The sequence below is a fragment of the Bos mutus genome, chromosome 10, assembly GCF_027580195.1.
Source record: "Bos mutus isolate GX-2022 chromosome 10, NWIPB_WYAK_1.1, whole genome shotgun sequence".
Classification (NCBI taxonomy): Eukaryota; Metazoa; Chordata; class Mammalia; order Artiodactyla; family Bovidae; genus Bos; species Bos mutus.
In genome coordinates, this window is record NC_091626.1 from 12,501,756 (window position 1) to 12,518,642 (window position 16,887).

The 16,887-nt window shown below is 48.7% G+C and overlaps 1 protein-coding gene across 1 annotated transcript in view; it reads right to left on the minus strand.

Annotated features, from left to right (window-relative positions):
- The window catches only part of MEGF11 (multiple EGF like domains 11), a 391,669-nt gene that overhangs the window by 197,717 nt on the left and 177,065 nt on the right, over positions 1-16,887 (minus strand). Inside the window, 1 exon segment of the mRNA XM_070377308.1 lies at positions 8,274-8,366. Within this exon segment, the coding sequence (XP_070233409.1) occupies positions 8,274-8,366 (93 nt within the window).

The window sequence follows — 16,887 nt, forward strand, 5'->3', positions numbered from 1 at the left end:
GGGGAAAATCTGACAGACCCATATCGGATGCTCACCAGCTGTGGGGCCTTGGGGTATCATTTAACCTCTCTGTGCTTCAGTTTCTTTCTTCAAAATGGGACACAGCACACACCTGGTTCCTTCCTTCCTCCCAATATGGCTTTCCTGAACCCTTCGGTCCCCTCATCTCCCATCGAAGCCAGAACTTTCTCTCTCCCGACTCTTCCTCCTCCCTCCTCTCAGTATGGGTGGGTCTGGCTTCTGTTCACAGCTCCTTGAGGATGGGGGCCATGCCCTCCTCATTCCTAATACCCACTCCAGCCCCAGACCCCCGCGGTGTGGGCCTCTGAGTAGTACTCAATACATGCGTATTAAATGGAACTCAAGGGACAGAGAACACAGAGCCAGCGGAGCACTAGCCCGGCTACTGAATACCTTTTTGTTTAAAATTAGAATTCTGTGGTGAAGAGCAGCCCCTCTCATGCACAGACCTTGAAAAAGCATTTGCTGCCACGTCCGCAGCTCCCTTCTGTCCCCGTCATGGTGACTGCGCCCCAGCGTGCGCTGACACGGAGCCCACCGGCCCGGGGAGGCCCACGGGCGCACCAGATGCTGGCAGAAGGCGGCCCAGGCGGTTCTGCCAGGGGCCGCGGGCTGGGCAGAGCAGCGCACGGGAACAGCGAGTGTAATTGCTTTTTTGGTGATTCATCTGAAGTTGCTTTAACCTTGACAGCAGGCTTCGTGTAGGGAGAAAAACACTGAGTGAGCGGCAGCCTCCGGGTTGGCAGGATGCCCCTCTGCACCCCTCCCTGAGGAGGCAGCCAAGGCTCCCCAGGTGCCCCCACCTGGGGGAGGCAAGGCTATGAGTCACTGTCCCCATTCAGGGCTGCCCACCACCCCCACCCTCAGTCCTTTCCAGGTCCTGGAATCCCAGGAGGGCTATGCATGGCGGAGAGGGGTGTTGGGAAGAGCAGACAACTTCTAGAGGTCAGCAGCTGGAAGGGCATAAGGGCCCTTGATCAGGCGAGATGATGCTGGATTTTCACTTTCCAGAAACACGGCATCCTAGGATTTTTAGACCTGAAATATACATGCTGACCTTCCCATTTTATAGATGGGAAAATAGGCTCAGAGTAATCACTGCTCAGGTAACTAATGTGCCATTAAATGGTGAAAATTTGAACTCTGTAGCTTCAAGCACGCATGCTAAGGTGCTTCCGTCGTGTCCGACTCTTTGCAATACTATGGACTGTAGCCTGCCAGGCTCCCCTGTCCCTAGGATTCTCCAGGCAAGGATACTGGAGTAGGTTGCCATGCCCCTCTCCAGGGGATCTTCCTGACCCAGGGATCAAACCCGAGTCTCTTATGTTTCCTGCATGGGCAGGCAGGTTCTTTATTACTAGCACCACCAAAGTCACTCCAACAAATGATGCTGGGAAAACGTGATATCTACATGCAGAAAAACTGAAGTTGGACTACTTTATACTATAAGCAAAAATTAACTCAAAATGGATCAAAGACCTACTTGCATGAGCTAAAACTATTATAAGATTTTTAGACAAAAACATAGGAGGAAAGCTTCATGACACTGGATTTGACAATACTTTCTTGGATATGACATCAAAAGTACTGGCAACAAAAAATATAAATTGGAGTTCATCAAAATTTAAAAGTTTTGTGCATCAAAGGGTACAACAGAATAAAAAGGCAAGCCATGGTATGGGAGAAAATATTTTAAAATCACATATAATGCATTAACATCCAGGATATATAAAGAACACCTACAATTTAGTACCAACCAGGTAACCCAGTTGGAAAAATATGAACATTTCTCCAAAGAAGATATATAAATGGGCACTAAAGTATACAAAAGGAGACTCAACATCACTAACGATTAAGGAAAAGCAAACGAAAACCACAATGAGATACTACTTTACACCCATTAGGATGACCATTATATTGGATTGGCTAAAAAGTTCATTTGGGTTTTTCCATAAGATGCTATAGAAAAACCTACATGAACTTTCTGGCCAAACCAATAAAAAATAAAAATAGAAAATAATAAATATTGACAAGGCTATATAGAAATTATAACCTTGTACTTGGCTAATGGGAATGTAAAATGGTATAGACCCTGTGGAAAATAGTATGGTGATTCCTCAAAAAATTAAACATAGAATTACTACATGCTCCAGCAAACTGCTTCTGGCTACCTATGCAAAAGAAGTGAAAGCAGGAATGTGAAGAGATATTTGTACATCCATAGTGGCGTGGTTCACAATAGCCAAAAGGTACAAGCAACCCAAGTGTCCGCTGATGGGTGAAGGGGCAAACAAAAGATAGTATATACATACAATGGAATATTATTCAGCCTTAAAAAGCAAGGAAGCTCTAATGCATGTCACAATATGGACGCAACTTTTAGACGTTATGCGAAGTGAAATAAGCCAGTCACAAAAGGACAGATGTTATATAATCCTTTTTATACATGGTACCTAGAGTCAGCAAATTTTGAGAGAAAATAGAATGGTGATTGACTGCAGCTAGGGGGTGTGGGGAATAGGAAGTTAGTGTTCAATGGGTAGAGATTTTCAGTTGGGGAAGATGAAAAAGCACTGGAGATGGATGATAATGATGGTTGCACAGTAACGTGAATGTCCTTAATGCTACAGAACTGCACTTTAAAATGGTTAAAATGGTAAACTTTATGTTATGTATATTTTCATACACACAAATCCCTAGCACACAGATATCGTGGTTTGAAAAGGACTGACCTAGAGAGTCCCTGGCTAGTTGAGGAGTATGAGTGTATTTCTGAGTTGGTAAATGTTATATTTTCATCTGCAAGGACAGTTGAAAGCCAAGTCAGCCAGGGGTCCCCCACACCATTCAAGATAAGAACACATTTGACTTGGCAGAGGCTGCTCTTGGTAGTGGCCCAGCTTGGTTCCCGCTGCCTTCATTACTCAGGCCTGCTCTGCAGTCCTGTCTCATGCTGAGCATCAGGCCTGGAGGGTGGGCGGGGTGGGGGGAGTCAGTTTCCACAAACAGCGAGAGACTGTGCAATGAGTTTTTACTCTCCTGCACTCTATGCACATAGGTAAAACCAGTTCAGTAGAATCTAAAAATATGGGAAACTACGGAGAAAGCGGGGGGCGGGTGGGGCTTCTCTCCATGTCTACCCCCGCTATCCTCCCTTCTGGGGTGGCCTGAAACCAAAACCAAAATGCCACTCTATAACCCAGAATCCAAACTGCAAAGCACCTTGGGAAGGGAGGCAGAGAAGCAGGACCCAAGAAATACAATAATTAAATAATACAATGAAGGCTGAAATTTCCAAGTTGATTCTTGGGTATCATTTATAAAAGTTAACAGGGCATATTTAATTTAGGAATTGGCTCACGTCCTTCTCCTTACAGCTGAAACCTCATAAATGAAATATACTGGACCATTGCCCAGTGCGGAAATAAAAGTTATGAATAATGTTTCTATCTCAATCATTGTCAGTGCTTTAATATTTCTAATTACTTTAAAAAGCTAGATATTCAATATGGCAAAACTTTTTTTCTTTTTATCTCCACTTGTGAGATTAGTGCAATTTAATAAGAGTCACTCTGTCGTCTTTATTCAGTGTAAACTGACATTTCATCCTTTTACTCTTCATTATTATATAGGATGGAAGTTTATGACCAAGCGTACAGCCACTCCATTTGCCCATATTGGTTCATCTAACATCTTGGAATTATCCATGATAGCCGACGTGTCTACCTACCAGAAAAATCAGCATCACCTTATTTCCTTTATGGAGCAGAAAGAAATTCATCCAGGCTTTCAAGAAATTAGGCTATGAGGTTATAAGTCTGTAAAAGAATGAAAAGTACCCCCCATCCTACTACTGGATTCGTCTCTTTCATGTCTATCAAAGTCATAAATCCCTTGGCAACCACAGAGGGCAGGAGCAGGCAGATGACGGATCTTTATAATCCTCCCTGCCACTTCCAGGAACTTATCCTAAAAAGAAATTGGAACATGTGGGCAAAGATACACGTGCAGGAAGAATCCTTGCAGCATTTTTACACAGGACCACAGCCCCTTATCCATAGGTCCACAACCCCCAAATCTGTAAAGAATCCAAAGGAATTTTTTTTTAATTTTCCAAAATTCATTTAGAGGCAGAATCTTTGTGGAAGCCATTTGTGGTTATACATCATCTGTATGTCACTAGAAGTCATCGGTTATATGTCACTTCAGAAATGTTACTATGTTTCATCCCAAGGTGTTGCCCAAACTCCACTGGAGGCATATGCCATATATGATCTAGTCACCATAAACTTTCCTGAACTCTGAAAAAAATCTAAATTTTGAAAGCAACAGGGAACAAAGATCTTGGATAAAAGATAATGAGCCTAACATACTGAAAAATCATAAACAGCCTAAATGTCCATCACGAAGAGACTGGTTACTTTCAGTAATCCATCGGATGAAATTCTATAAAGCCATTAAAAATTTTTAAGGTAGTTTCATGTTTATTGATAAGGAAATGAGTATATGATATAAGTTGAATTTAAAAAGTGAGTTACAGAATAGCACATTTGATCTAATAACATTGTGTCCTCATCTAGCTCTAAGAGCAAATATGCAGACAAAGAACAGGGAAGGCAACCACTCAGAGGCCAGAAGAGGTTATCGCTGGGTGTATAGGTTTAACTTTTTGTCTGTACTTCCAGTGACATTTCAATTTCCTTTTAAACATGAACAGGTATCAGGTAGCGCTAGTGGTAAAGAACCCACCTGCCAATGCAAAGACATAAGAGATGTAGGCTTGATCCCTAGGTTGGGAAGACCCCCCTGGAGGAGGGTATGGCAACCCATTCCAGTATTCTTGCCTGGAGAATCCCATAGATAGAGGAGCCTAGTGGGCTACAGTCCATAGGGTTGCAAAGAGCCAGACACAACTGAAGCGAACTCAGCACACAGCATGCAGGGGTGTTTTTAGAATCAGAAAAAAACACCAAGAATGATGCCTTTGACTAAATAAAAAATCCAAGCTTCCCTGCAAGTATGTCACATGTATAGACATGCAAATGAGAGACTCCATTCAGAAATCTCCAGATACTGCGCTGACAGAGACACCCATCCCCGTTGACATGGGCCCCATTAAGTCCCTAAAGTGCCTCAGAGCACACACTGGCAGACAGGTGTCCAAACGCACAATAGCAAGGAGGGTCAGCTTGCTCGGAGTAAACAAATTCACAATCTGTGTCCCACGGCTGATTCATCTACTTCCACAACAATATCTCAGGGCCACATCTTTTAAGCAGATCCTTCCTTCCCCTGTGAGCAACTAGGTTTTCTCATCAAAGACCTGTTTCAACCTCAGGCTGTATTAACAGAGGCTGAGCATCCAGAAGGAAAGAAAGCATAATTACATGTCCAGGCTTAGGTTTTTACTTGATCAGTAGTCCCAGTTTCATCATTTACTGGCTGTGTGCCCTTTGAAAGTTCTTTAACCTCTCTGTGTTTCAACTTTCTCGTCTGTAAAATGGGGCTAATAATAATTTTCATATCATAGGGTTGTTGCAAAGAGTAAATGAGAAGATGAATAAAGTACCTAGTGCATAGTAAAATTCAATAAAGGGCACATATATCTATTATTATTTTTCCATACGAGCTTGCATCTGTAGTCAGATCTAGGAACAACAGCCAAGAGGAATAAAGGCCACAGCCAATGGAGAGAAACTAAATAGAGAAGGAAGTTTAGACAATGTCATATAAGAAACAAAGAAGCTTTGAAAATAAAAACTGGGGGAAAGGAGGTGATCGCTGTCTTCTAATACCTGAAGGCCTCACCTGTGGAAGGAGACTCTGATATCATCTGTACGGTTTCAATGACTACCATCAATTGCTCTAAGATGACTATCTGCCCACACACAATTTGCTGTCCACTGAGCTCCTTGGGAGAAAGTACAGATAAGGCAAGGATGGTCATGGAGATCCAGCACCCAGCCCTGGCCTTTATCATGGGTGAGAACCAACTCGTAGAAGCTAGAGACAGATTTCAACTTAAAAGAGGGGAAAACTTTTCAATAGTCAGAATGTGCTTCTATAGGAAAGCAGTGAGCTCCTTGTTAAGAGAGGGATTCAAGCAGTGGTTGGAAATCTCTTGGCAGGGCATCTAAATGGTCAGTGCTCTGAATGATTTTGAGAATGGGAATCTATGAATTCTCTTCATTCAATCCTCCCATCTCTCAAAGGAGGGTTGGATTCATCTTTTAAGACTTTCTGTGAGTTTAGGAGTACATGCCTTGAGTAGATGCAAAGGTGGTGGCTCTTGAACCCACGAGGGTGGATTTACTGAGGAAACAGGTTGCGAGTTGCTCAGCACCAAGTCTGATGACTGAATTGGAAGTGGCAATTGGGCAGCTTGGGTTCACACTGTGAAGTAACAGGGCTACATGCTTGGTAAACACACTCCAGGCACAAGATTTACTCTAAACTGCCTAGTCCCATTGATCTAAGGCAGCTGCCCTTCCATTTCTTTCACTGCACTGGAAGGAAACCCGAAGTGACTGACTGAAAACACCTCCAGGTCCCACCGCCACCACAGTCCAGAAACAGCGAGCGTCAAACAGACTCGTGCTGGATGGTGATTTGTGCGCACTCAGGACCCGGAGACTCAGGCTGTATTTCAACCTCCAGCAGACCGCTCTTGACGTTATAATTTGGCAACAGCAAGCAAACCTGTCCCAGAAGGGTTAACCGAACCTGAGTTAGATAGTTCCTCATCAAAGATTCATTGTAGGCAAAGTTACACAAAGCAGAACAAAGCTAAGAGGGGAAAAAAGCTCTCAAACGCTTCAGCCGACATGTTTCTGGTGCTCACACAAAGGTTGCTTGAACACATTTCTTTATCTTCCGCGTCCCCCAGGTGTACCTTTCATTGCCTGGGGGAGTCCCTGCCCTGTTTCTCAGCACAACTTACCTCAAAGCAGGGAAAAGGGTGGAAGGAAGAAGATACTACAGTCAATGGAGGTCCCAGCACATTAGAGAGAGTCTCTGGAGCACCCCAAACTGACCCTGGGCTCCCTAAGCCTAGAGAACCACCCAAACAAAGCCCAAACAAAATCACATCCAATAGTTTGCTTCGCCTGGTAAGTTCCCATAGACTGGACGGACAGGGAGACTCCAGTTAAGGCCTTTGGAAAAAAGGACCATAACAAGATGTCACCCCAGCAGAGAGTGGAAAACGGCAAGGGTACCACCCTGGGCCAGTGTGGACCCAACATTCCTTCTTCAAGTTGTCATGACCGTTGCAGAACAGGGAGGTGGCTCCCCAAGACGGGTCACTGGTACGGGTTAGACCCCGCCTGGACCAGCTTAGCTATGTTACCTCCCCGAGTCACACACAGAAAGACACCCTATCCCAGCTCAAAGCAGGAAGGAAACTGGGCTTCCACACTAATCAAGGGCTCTTTGGAATCAAGTAAGACCATGACATTAGCCAACCATTGATCCCAAACAGTGCCACTGGAAAGAAGGCTATCTGTGAGGATATAGGGGAAATGAGCCAAAGGGGAAGCGTTCGCCTTCAGCTGGACTCTTGGCAGAGAATTCCCTGAGCCCTCGGCCGCCAGTCCCACAGTAGAGATGTGCCTGTGCTGCTGTGGGTCACTCGGTCAGTCCAAGCACATCCGCCTCACTCGTGCTCACTAGAGAGCCTCCCCCAGGAAGTGTGAACAGCCGCCCAGAGAGATGTAAGAACACAGTAACCACCCCCTACAAGCATGCCATTCTTCTACCTTTGGGGAACACAGACCCATCCCAGGGCCCACCAGTCTCATAAATCAGTCCCTGGAGTTGCTGTGAGCACCCACTGAGCCTTTGGATCAGCCACACTGAGGACCAAACCTCGACTACTGTGACGTCCTGGGTCGACACCCACGGGTGGCTTCTCAATTTCACTTTAAGCCTCAAAGACCTTACTCAGAGGTGTTTCATCCATCAAAAGTCAGAGTCTCTGTGAGTACCCACTGAGCCTTTGGATCAGCCAAAGATGATCCATAGATGACCACACAGTTTCCCCCACACACAACATGCAATGCCCCTCCAGACCTCCACCATGCCCCTAGAGCCCTCCACCCCAAGTACCATCATGTAGGCATGCTTCCTCCCCGATGCCCACATTTGCCTAGGCACCCCAAGCCCAGAACAAAGAATTCAGCATCCAACCACGGCACAGCCCCTCCCCAGCCAGAGCTGTGGCCCTGCCCAAACCCCAAAGACCCCAGACTCACCGCTGGAGCAGTCAGGCCCTCCCCAGCCGGGCTCACAGTGGCAGGTGTCCGGGGAAACGCAGCGGCCGTGCACACACTCCTCTGTACACAAGGCTGCGGGAGGTCAGAAGAGAGGGAGGAAGAATAGGACCAGTGTGAAAACCAAGCCATCTGGTCAAGGAGCACAATCCACTTTGTAAAGATGCTCAGAACACATCTCTGGCTGCAGGGAAAACAAGCTACTCCTGACCTGAGTTATTTAATTAACTCTGAAAAGGATTCAACAGGGTTAATTTTGCTTCCTAAAATGAAACCCAAGCCTCAGAAATGGCAGCTTGGTGACTTTTCAAGAGTTATTTCCTCCCCAAAAGAGGAAACACTAATTTTTGGCTATCAAACTAGAAGATGGCTTTAAAAACAAACAAACAAACAGCTGATGGGGAGGGCAACAGAATGAGTTTTAAAAAAAGAGTATTTCCTGCAAGGTTTAACACTAGGAGACCCTCCACAAAGCCCAATCCCTACATCCCCACCCCTGTTCTCTTTCCCCATCAGGTCAGAAAATGACCCATCTTTTGGTTTCCCCAATTTCCTTATTGCAAAGGCCCCCACATTTATCAGGTTGCCTGAAAAGAATCTGTTCCCCTCACGTTTTCCCCACCTTTCTGCCCTCCTCCCCAAATGGCCCTATTTTGGGGCTCTCAAATGTCAGCAAATCTGCAAAGTACACAAATGCTGAGGAAAAAGCAACAGCTAATTATAAGAAAGTAATTAAGAGAGACAGCCACGATGATGATAATTGTAATTAGAAAGTGCCTGGCAATTTCTTATCACTCAGTCAAATGCTACAGCCTCCTGAGTTGGGAGGCAATAGCAGAATAGTTTCCATCAACTACCCCAGTGCTGAGAAGGCTTATTGGCAGCAGTTTGAGGAAGGGAGATTATTTCTCTCTCCCTTTGACATCCACATTTTCTCAAGGTCATCCATTGCTCCTGAGAGATCTGCCCCACCATCCAATCCATCAGTGAGGGATTATAGAAACCTCCTTGGCCACCCCATCCCCCCAATTTTGTGAGCCTGGGAAATCAGCAGCTACCATCAACACTGTCAGTTTTTCAGAAGGGATCTAGATGAAGCTTTTTTTCTGACAAGCAACTAGCCATCTTCTCGCTGCTTGGAACTGGCCTGGGCCAGGGAAGCAGGTGGCCCCCAGTGGTGAGCTTAGAGAAGCTGCCACTGACTTCCAAACACCCACCCTGCTTCCACGCCCACTGCTTGGCCGAATGCGAGCGAGAGGCTGCTGTCATGTTAGACAACAAAGTTCATTTTATGGTGGGTGGGGGGTCCTCTGCATGTGTGCATGCTCAGTTGTGTCTGACTCTGTGACCCCATGGACTGTAACCTGCCAGGCTCCTCTGTCCATGGGGATTCTCCAGGCAAGAATACTGGAGTGGGTTGCCATGCCCTCCTCCAGGGGATCTTCCCAACCCAGGGATCAAAGCCACATCTCCTGTGCCTGATGCATTGACAGTGGATTCTTTACCTACTGGGCCACTGGGGAAGCCCGTTGGGTCCTCTGGCCCCTCCCGAATACAAACCTTGGCTCTGAAGCTGTTGCCTTAGCTTTACCTAGGCCTACTGGCAAGGAAGACCCCAAAGAACCATTTCAGATGCCCCATTGGCTCGTAGTTAACTGACAGCCCATCCTTTGCCAGCCTGGGAAGTGGTGACTGTGGGGAGCCCTGGCCCTTGAGTCCTTCTCATTGGTACAGATGGCTTTCAGGCAGAGTTCTGGTTGTGCTCAAGACTTCAAGAGCCCCTCACTTCACAGATCCTGGGCAGTGGCTGGGACCTACTAGCTAACCCACTTCTTAGTTGAACCCTGACCCCAGTGACCAATTCCACTTAAAGCCACAGTGAGCTGCTCACTCAGTAGCTAACAAGACCCCAGTCAGTCATCCCTGCTGCCTGGCTTCCCCCGCTCCCACCGCACTTGCTAAACAAACTCAGATTCAATGTCCCCAGCATACACCAGACTCGAGGCATCGTCCCCTGGTTCCCCATCCCAGCCCTGTCCTCAGCGGCTCCCTCTTCCCTCCATCCCACCCCCTTAGGCTGAGGCCCCACTTTTTTCCATTCCTGGGCCCCTCACCTTCCAGCAGACCCTCCCGTCAGCTTGTCAGGTGAGCCCAGATACCTCCAGGCACCTTCTGCCTGCAGACAGCAGCGCCTTGATCCCTGCTCAGGGGTTCTGCTGCAGAAGGCGAGGGCAGGCAGCGGACCAGGGAACCTGTCCCATGTTAGGTCTGAAAGGCACCTCACAGAAAATCCATCCATCTGCTTCATTTTATCCATAGAAGAACTGAGGCCTGGGGGTCTGGGATCCCATGAACTGTGTGATCTCTGGTCAGGGAGGAAGGAGCTGGAGGAGGAGGCTCCCAGAGACAGAGGCCTCTGAAGGCTGAGGGAGGCAAGAGGCGACCACGATCATGTGGCCTTCATGCCACATCCAGGCTGGACAACCTCTCCCACCCAGAAGGTTCAAGCCAGAGAAGCTGTGTCACTGTGCCAAGTCCCCTGCAGGCTGAGCAGGGGCTTGGAGCAGCTCAAGGGAGAAAGGGCAGAGACTAGCCAGTGCCCCGCCAACCCTCACCTCTCTGGTCCTCTGACCCTAGAGACCTAAGCCCTGGCCTTTGTCCTGCCCCACCTCCTACCTGCAAGGGAGGCACCTCCGGGGGCTCTGAGCAAGCTCTTCCCATTCTCCCTTCCCGTGGCCTCTCCCAGGGACCCCTAGGACCGTGTGCTGAGGACCTCCCCCAGCTCAGCCCTAGATCCAGCACCCAGGCTCCCAGTGACTCTACAAGCAGAGTCCCTGGGCCTGAGTCCAGGGATGTGGTTGCTGTCCCCGCAGTCCATCCGGACCTCACTGTCCCCCTCTCCTCCTCATCACCCTGGTATTCCGTCTTGGCTATCTGCTTGTCAAAAACCTCAGTTCATTCATAGTTCATTGGCATTGTTTAGACAGTGTTGTCTGAAGCATGAAATATCGAGAGCAGATTTCTGAGGTTCAGATAGCCATATCTGGCAACTAGACCACTACGTGTTCATTATCTGGTGGGGAGGGGACAGGACAGCGGTGCCACAAGGTGAGTCTCCTGAGGGGGAGCAGAGGCAAGACCCGTGGCGCCACCTGGAGCAGGGGCAGCCAGCTCCTACCCAATTCTACGGGAACCCCAGGCGGGCTGTCCCTCTACACAGGGCCGGGGTTTACACGGCAGCCACCCCAAGAGTATACAGGTCCCCTGAGTTCTCTCTGACCTGAGTCCTTCACGCCAGCTGACCCCCCAGGAGAGGCTGAGTCATGGTTCCATCACCCCCACCTCCTCCTTCTCAGGCTCTTGTAACTTGAAATGGGGGCATTCTGTCAAACCCCCCTTCTCTCTGCTGCACACCCGGGTGCTGTCATGGGCATCCTGAGGCTGGCTCTGCCGAGGGCTCTGCGGAGACATCTGAACCTCTGCCCTCTCAGCTTCCCCCCACCCTGACCGCCACCCCATCATCCCGCCTCAGTCCCGCCTCTACCCTCCCAGGTGTTAGAGGTGCATTTAGTGATGAGCAGCATGGCACAGTGGCTAAGAGCACAGATGGCACCCAGGGAGCCGGGGCTGGGCCCGGCGGCGCCACTCATCAGCTCCGGACTTCAGGCGGGCTACCGCCCCCTCTGTGTCAGTCCCCATCTGTTCAGTGGGGGAGAGTGACAGGCTGGGCTTCGGGCTGTATGCAAGGATTCAGTGAGCTGACAAAGTACCCAGAGCAGACCCCTGGGGTCCAGTCAGTGCTGAGTGAGTCCTGTATTGTTACTAGTAGGGTGTCCTCAGCCCCACGGCAGGGTCTTGGCCATGTTTGAGCTTCCTTAATCCTCCACCCCCAGACTGTCTATCTTGTTCTCATCCTTCACTGAGGTCATAAACACGGGGGGTGAGCTCTATGGGACATAGGGGTGGAGTATTGGAGGGTGGCCCCTTCCCCACCTCCTTGTGGAGAGGCCAGGATGGAAGAGAAAGTGATGACCCATATTTAAACTCCCTATCTGCTATTTACAGTTACAATTACAGAACGATAAGCAAATAGCTTAACCTTCCGTGTCTCAGTTTCTTCATCTGTAAAATGGGGACAATTATAGTATCAATGTCATGGGCTATTACAAAGATTTAATGCAGTAATACATAATGAGTGTTTAGACCCAGCCTGGCCCCCAGTGAGTACCCAATAAACAGGACCTGCTGTTACTAATTCTCTGTCTCTCACACACACCGTGGGGTCTGGATCCCATGTCTAAGATAGCTGATGGTGCTCACCACTTAGTGCCAATTCCTGTGTGCTACCGGTTTCTGAGCACCCTCTATGTGCCAGGCTTCCCCACATGCTACCTCAACATCTATCACAGGCCATCCACACAGACCTTGAGAGAGTTACCTCTATCAGTACGTGTCTCTCCTTTGCAGATCTCCAGCCCCTGGGGGACAGAGGCCGCTTTCAGTTGGGCTTTTTAAAGCTCTCATGATGCCTGGTACACAGTAGGTGCTCAGTGTTTGTGGGTCCCAAGGAGAGCGCACCAAAGCAAGCATGGAGAGGGCATGGTTGTCTTTGGTTTCAGAGGTCAGTCACAGGGAAGTCGCCACATCTCTAGACCCTGCCTCTTGGCTCAGGCTACTTCTGGACCTGTGGGAACAGGGTGCTGGGTGGTCTTAGGGATATTGGGGGCTGTAGAACAAGCCCAGCTGTAGATGTGAGGAGACCCGGGTTTGTGTCTACCAGCATCCATCTCAGTGATATCAAGCAACTCACTTTCCTCCCCAGGGCTGTAACTTCCCCTGAAATTCAGATTAGACCAGAGGAGGTCTGAAGTCCCATTCAGCTGAGAGTCGCCAGAAGTCGTCATCTGCCCATGTCCTCCAGAAAAGGCCTGGACTACTGCCAGTGCTCTAGTCCCACTCCCTGATCCCCAAGCCCCATCCTCTCCCTATGGTCTTGATGTTTTAATCATCAAGATGATTATGCCCGACTCTTTAGTGACCTCATGGACTATAGCCCAGAAAGTTCCTCTGTCCATGGGATTTCCCAGGCAAGGATGCTGGAGTGGGTTGCTATTTCCTTCTCCAGTGGATCTTTCTGACCCGGGGATCGAACCCGAGTCTCCTGCATCAGCAGGCAGGTTCTTTACCACTGAGCCACCAGGGAAGCCCTTCTTACGGTCTAGTAAACCTCTACTTTTGATCTCACGGGGACCCCTGGTATCTGTCCTCCATTCCTTTGAAAAAGGCACTGGATGAAGAGGCAGGAGACCCAAGTATGAGTCCAGCATGAGCCTAGGCAGGTGGCTTCCCCTTCTCTCATCTATAAAATAAGAGCATTAAAGCACATCACCCTTAAAGGCTCCTTTGACTGCTGACACTCCCTGGATGCTGTGACATCACCATGTCACAGGACCTGAAAGCTTGAAAGGCTTCCCCTCGGCTCCCCAGTCCAGTCACCTGGGTCAGCAAGGCCAGGCACAGCCTCCATCACTCAGCTCCACCAAGAAGCTGAGAGGGCTACAGCCAGCCCAGTCTGCACAGCTATGGAAGGTGAAATATTTTCCACCAGAACCTCCCTACCCACACGAGGTTCCTCCTGCCTGGCCCTGCCACTTCCCCAATTAGCTCGGGTTGATCTGGCCTCCCCAAAAGTGTGTGAACTCTTTGAGGTTAAATCCAAACTCATAAACATCCCTGGAACTTACCATGTCTCACAGTTACTCCATGAGTGGCTGTTGGTGACCCTGTGCTTTGCAAGGGAAATTTATAAGACTGGGGAGAAGGACCAGGATGCAGTGTATGGAACCATGACCTGTGAGGATCATGTGAAGGTTGGGGCTTGTTGATGGTGGGCAAGTGTAGCCTGCAGAAGCAAGTAATGAGTGGGAGGCAGGTCGAAGTCAGCTGACAGGCTGTCAAAGAGAAGTGGGAGTCACTTGGTCCCAGACAAAACAGGAACTCAGGGGCACACGTGACAAAGGGGCAGATTTCAGCCAAACTCAAGGCAAGATTTTCTATTACTTGGATGGTTCAGCAGTTCAGAGGCCTCTTTCTATAGGTAGGTAGCAGCCCATCCCTGGGAACATTTCAGTAGAGTATAGAGGACCTACAGAAGCTGGAGGGCAGGGGTCGGATTCTCAGGCCACATGCTGCTGCCATCTATTTCTATAAGTGATGTTCTGTTGGAGCACAGCTGTGCCCATTCACTGACATATTGACCAAGGCTGCTTTTGAAGTAGAGGGACAGAGTGGAGTCCTCGCCACAGAGACCGATGGTGAGCAAAGCCTAAACTATTTGCTATCTGATTCCTTAGATTTCCCAATTTGGTAGGAAATTGGATGTTGGAACTCTTAAGGTCCCTTTCCCCCTTCTATGCTTCTATCATTCACTCATTCCCTAGTGTGACCAGATGGTAAAACAAAGCCCAAAGTGTGCTTAGGAAAACACCCAGTGATGCCCAGTCTCCTTTCTCAAGTGGTCCTCTGGGTCCACCTGAAGGTGCAAGAGGCTGGGAAGCATAACCTTCAGCAGCCACAAAGGCTCACTTGACCCTTTATTTCTGTCCTCTCTTTTCCTCCTAGAGGGACAAGGGATGCGGACAACATAACAACCACGCATGGTGCAATTGCTTAGGTGGATACTAGTGGCTACGGTAAGTGAAAGAGGCCAAATATAAGTCCTCCTTCTTTGCTGGACACTGACTACCCATTGTTCCACTTCATCCTTGAGGCAGGTATTGGGTTGGCCAAAAAGTTTGGGACCCAAATGAACTTGTTGGCCAACCCAACAGTTTCCATTATCCCTTCTCAAGCCTTTATAGTTTTATTAAATCCTCCTCCGTTAACATACCGTCTGTTTCTCACCAGGACCTAGCTGATCCACTTGCCAAGACAAGGTTTAAACTCACATCCATGTGATGCTAAAAGGTCTGCCCTTAACCTCATGCTCCACCGCCACCTGGACCACAGGCTGAGATAAGTTAGTACCAGCGCCAAATCTGTCACCAACTTAGCAAGTCCCCTCCCTCCTTCTGGATCTCAGTTCCTCATCTATGAAATGAAGGAGCTGAATGACATGATTTGAATGTTCCTTCCAGCTCTGGGAGTCTAGGGTTTGAATTTTTGGCTCACTGATTCAAGCCAAGCTTGAGAAGAATCCATTCCACAAATGTAGATGCAGAGCTCGGCATGGGAACAAGTGTGCTCCGAAATACAGAGGCAAGGCCAGAGCATCAGTCCTGGGCCAGGTTGATATAAAGCAGCCAGCACGGAGATCTTGGCATTGAGCCAAAGGATCTAGGTCAGACTTGGGGTCTCCTCTGCAAATGAACCCCTGAGTCAACACTAGCCCTTCCCTGGCCAAGGCTGTCTCTCACTCGTGATGAGCCCTCTGAATCAATCCCCCAATCCTATTAGCATTCCATGCAAGTCCCTGAGGTGTTCATAGTAATATATTTTGCCTGGTGGTTTGCAAAGGGTCTTCTAGTTAATGGAACTATAAAAATTACTTACATGAAAAGGTCAAGATAAATAAAGAAAACTTTCATGCTCCCTGGCCAGCTAGCCTGATACCCAGCTAGGACAAAAGAAGGCTTGGGAGCCAAGGAAAGGAGGTGGTAGCCTCCCAGAATTCTATAGCACACAGCTTCCAGGGTTTTCCACTAACCCCGTTTTCCCCAGTGTTTCAAGGCACATTGATCAGCCCTCCATCAGCATTCTTGGCTGGAGCCTCAGATCAGACTGTCATTTGATTCGGCTTGGAGGTAAAATGACCTACATCCAAATGGGCCTAGGTGCCAGTTCCAAAGCGACACACTTAGCATGCGTGATCCTGCCGTGGCCAAGGTCATAGAGCATGTGAGGGTGCTGGGGGTGGGTACTTGTGCGTCTGTGTCAGGGAATCACCAAAGAAGTTCTAAAACAACTCACCAGATGTGTATCATTCATTCCTCTCCAATTACCAGCCTGGCACCCCGTCCATGGCCAGAAAGAGCCAAAACAGCTGGTCGACACATCTAGAGTTGGCTTTTAATTGCTGCGGTCACATGTGGCTCTGAGACGTGAATACTCAATCTTTTTAAAAAAGAAGCATTTCAGCTGCAGGACTGATAGGATGGAAGGACATGAAGGGCCAAACGCTCTCCTGTCTGCGGCCTCCAGGTCCCCTTTCTTCCAAATGACGGCGGTAGGGGATGGGGGTTGGTCCTAGAGAGGCTTACACAGGACCCTGGGGTGGGTAACCAGGGGCTTGTCACCCCCACTCAACCAGACACATTGGCCCAGAGCCACTCATCTTAATTCAGTGGTGCCCTAGCTGAGTTTTATCCTTTGGCATCTGCTGCTGCTGCTGCTAAGCCGCATCAGTTGTGTCCGACTCTGTGCAACCCCATAGACGGCAGCCCACCAGGCTCCCCTGTCCCTGGGATTCTCCAGGCAAGAACACTGGAGTGGGTTGCCATTTCCTTCTCCAGTGCATGAAGGTGAAAGGGAAGTTGCTCAGTCGTGTCTGACTCTTAGCGACCCCATGGACTGCAGCCTACCAGGCTCCTCCATCCAT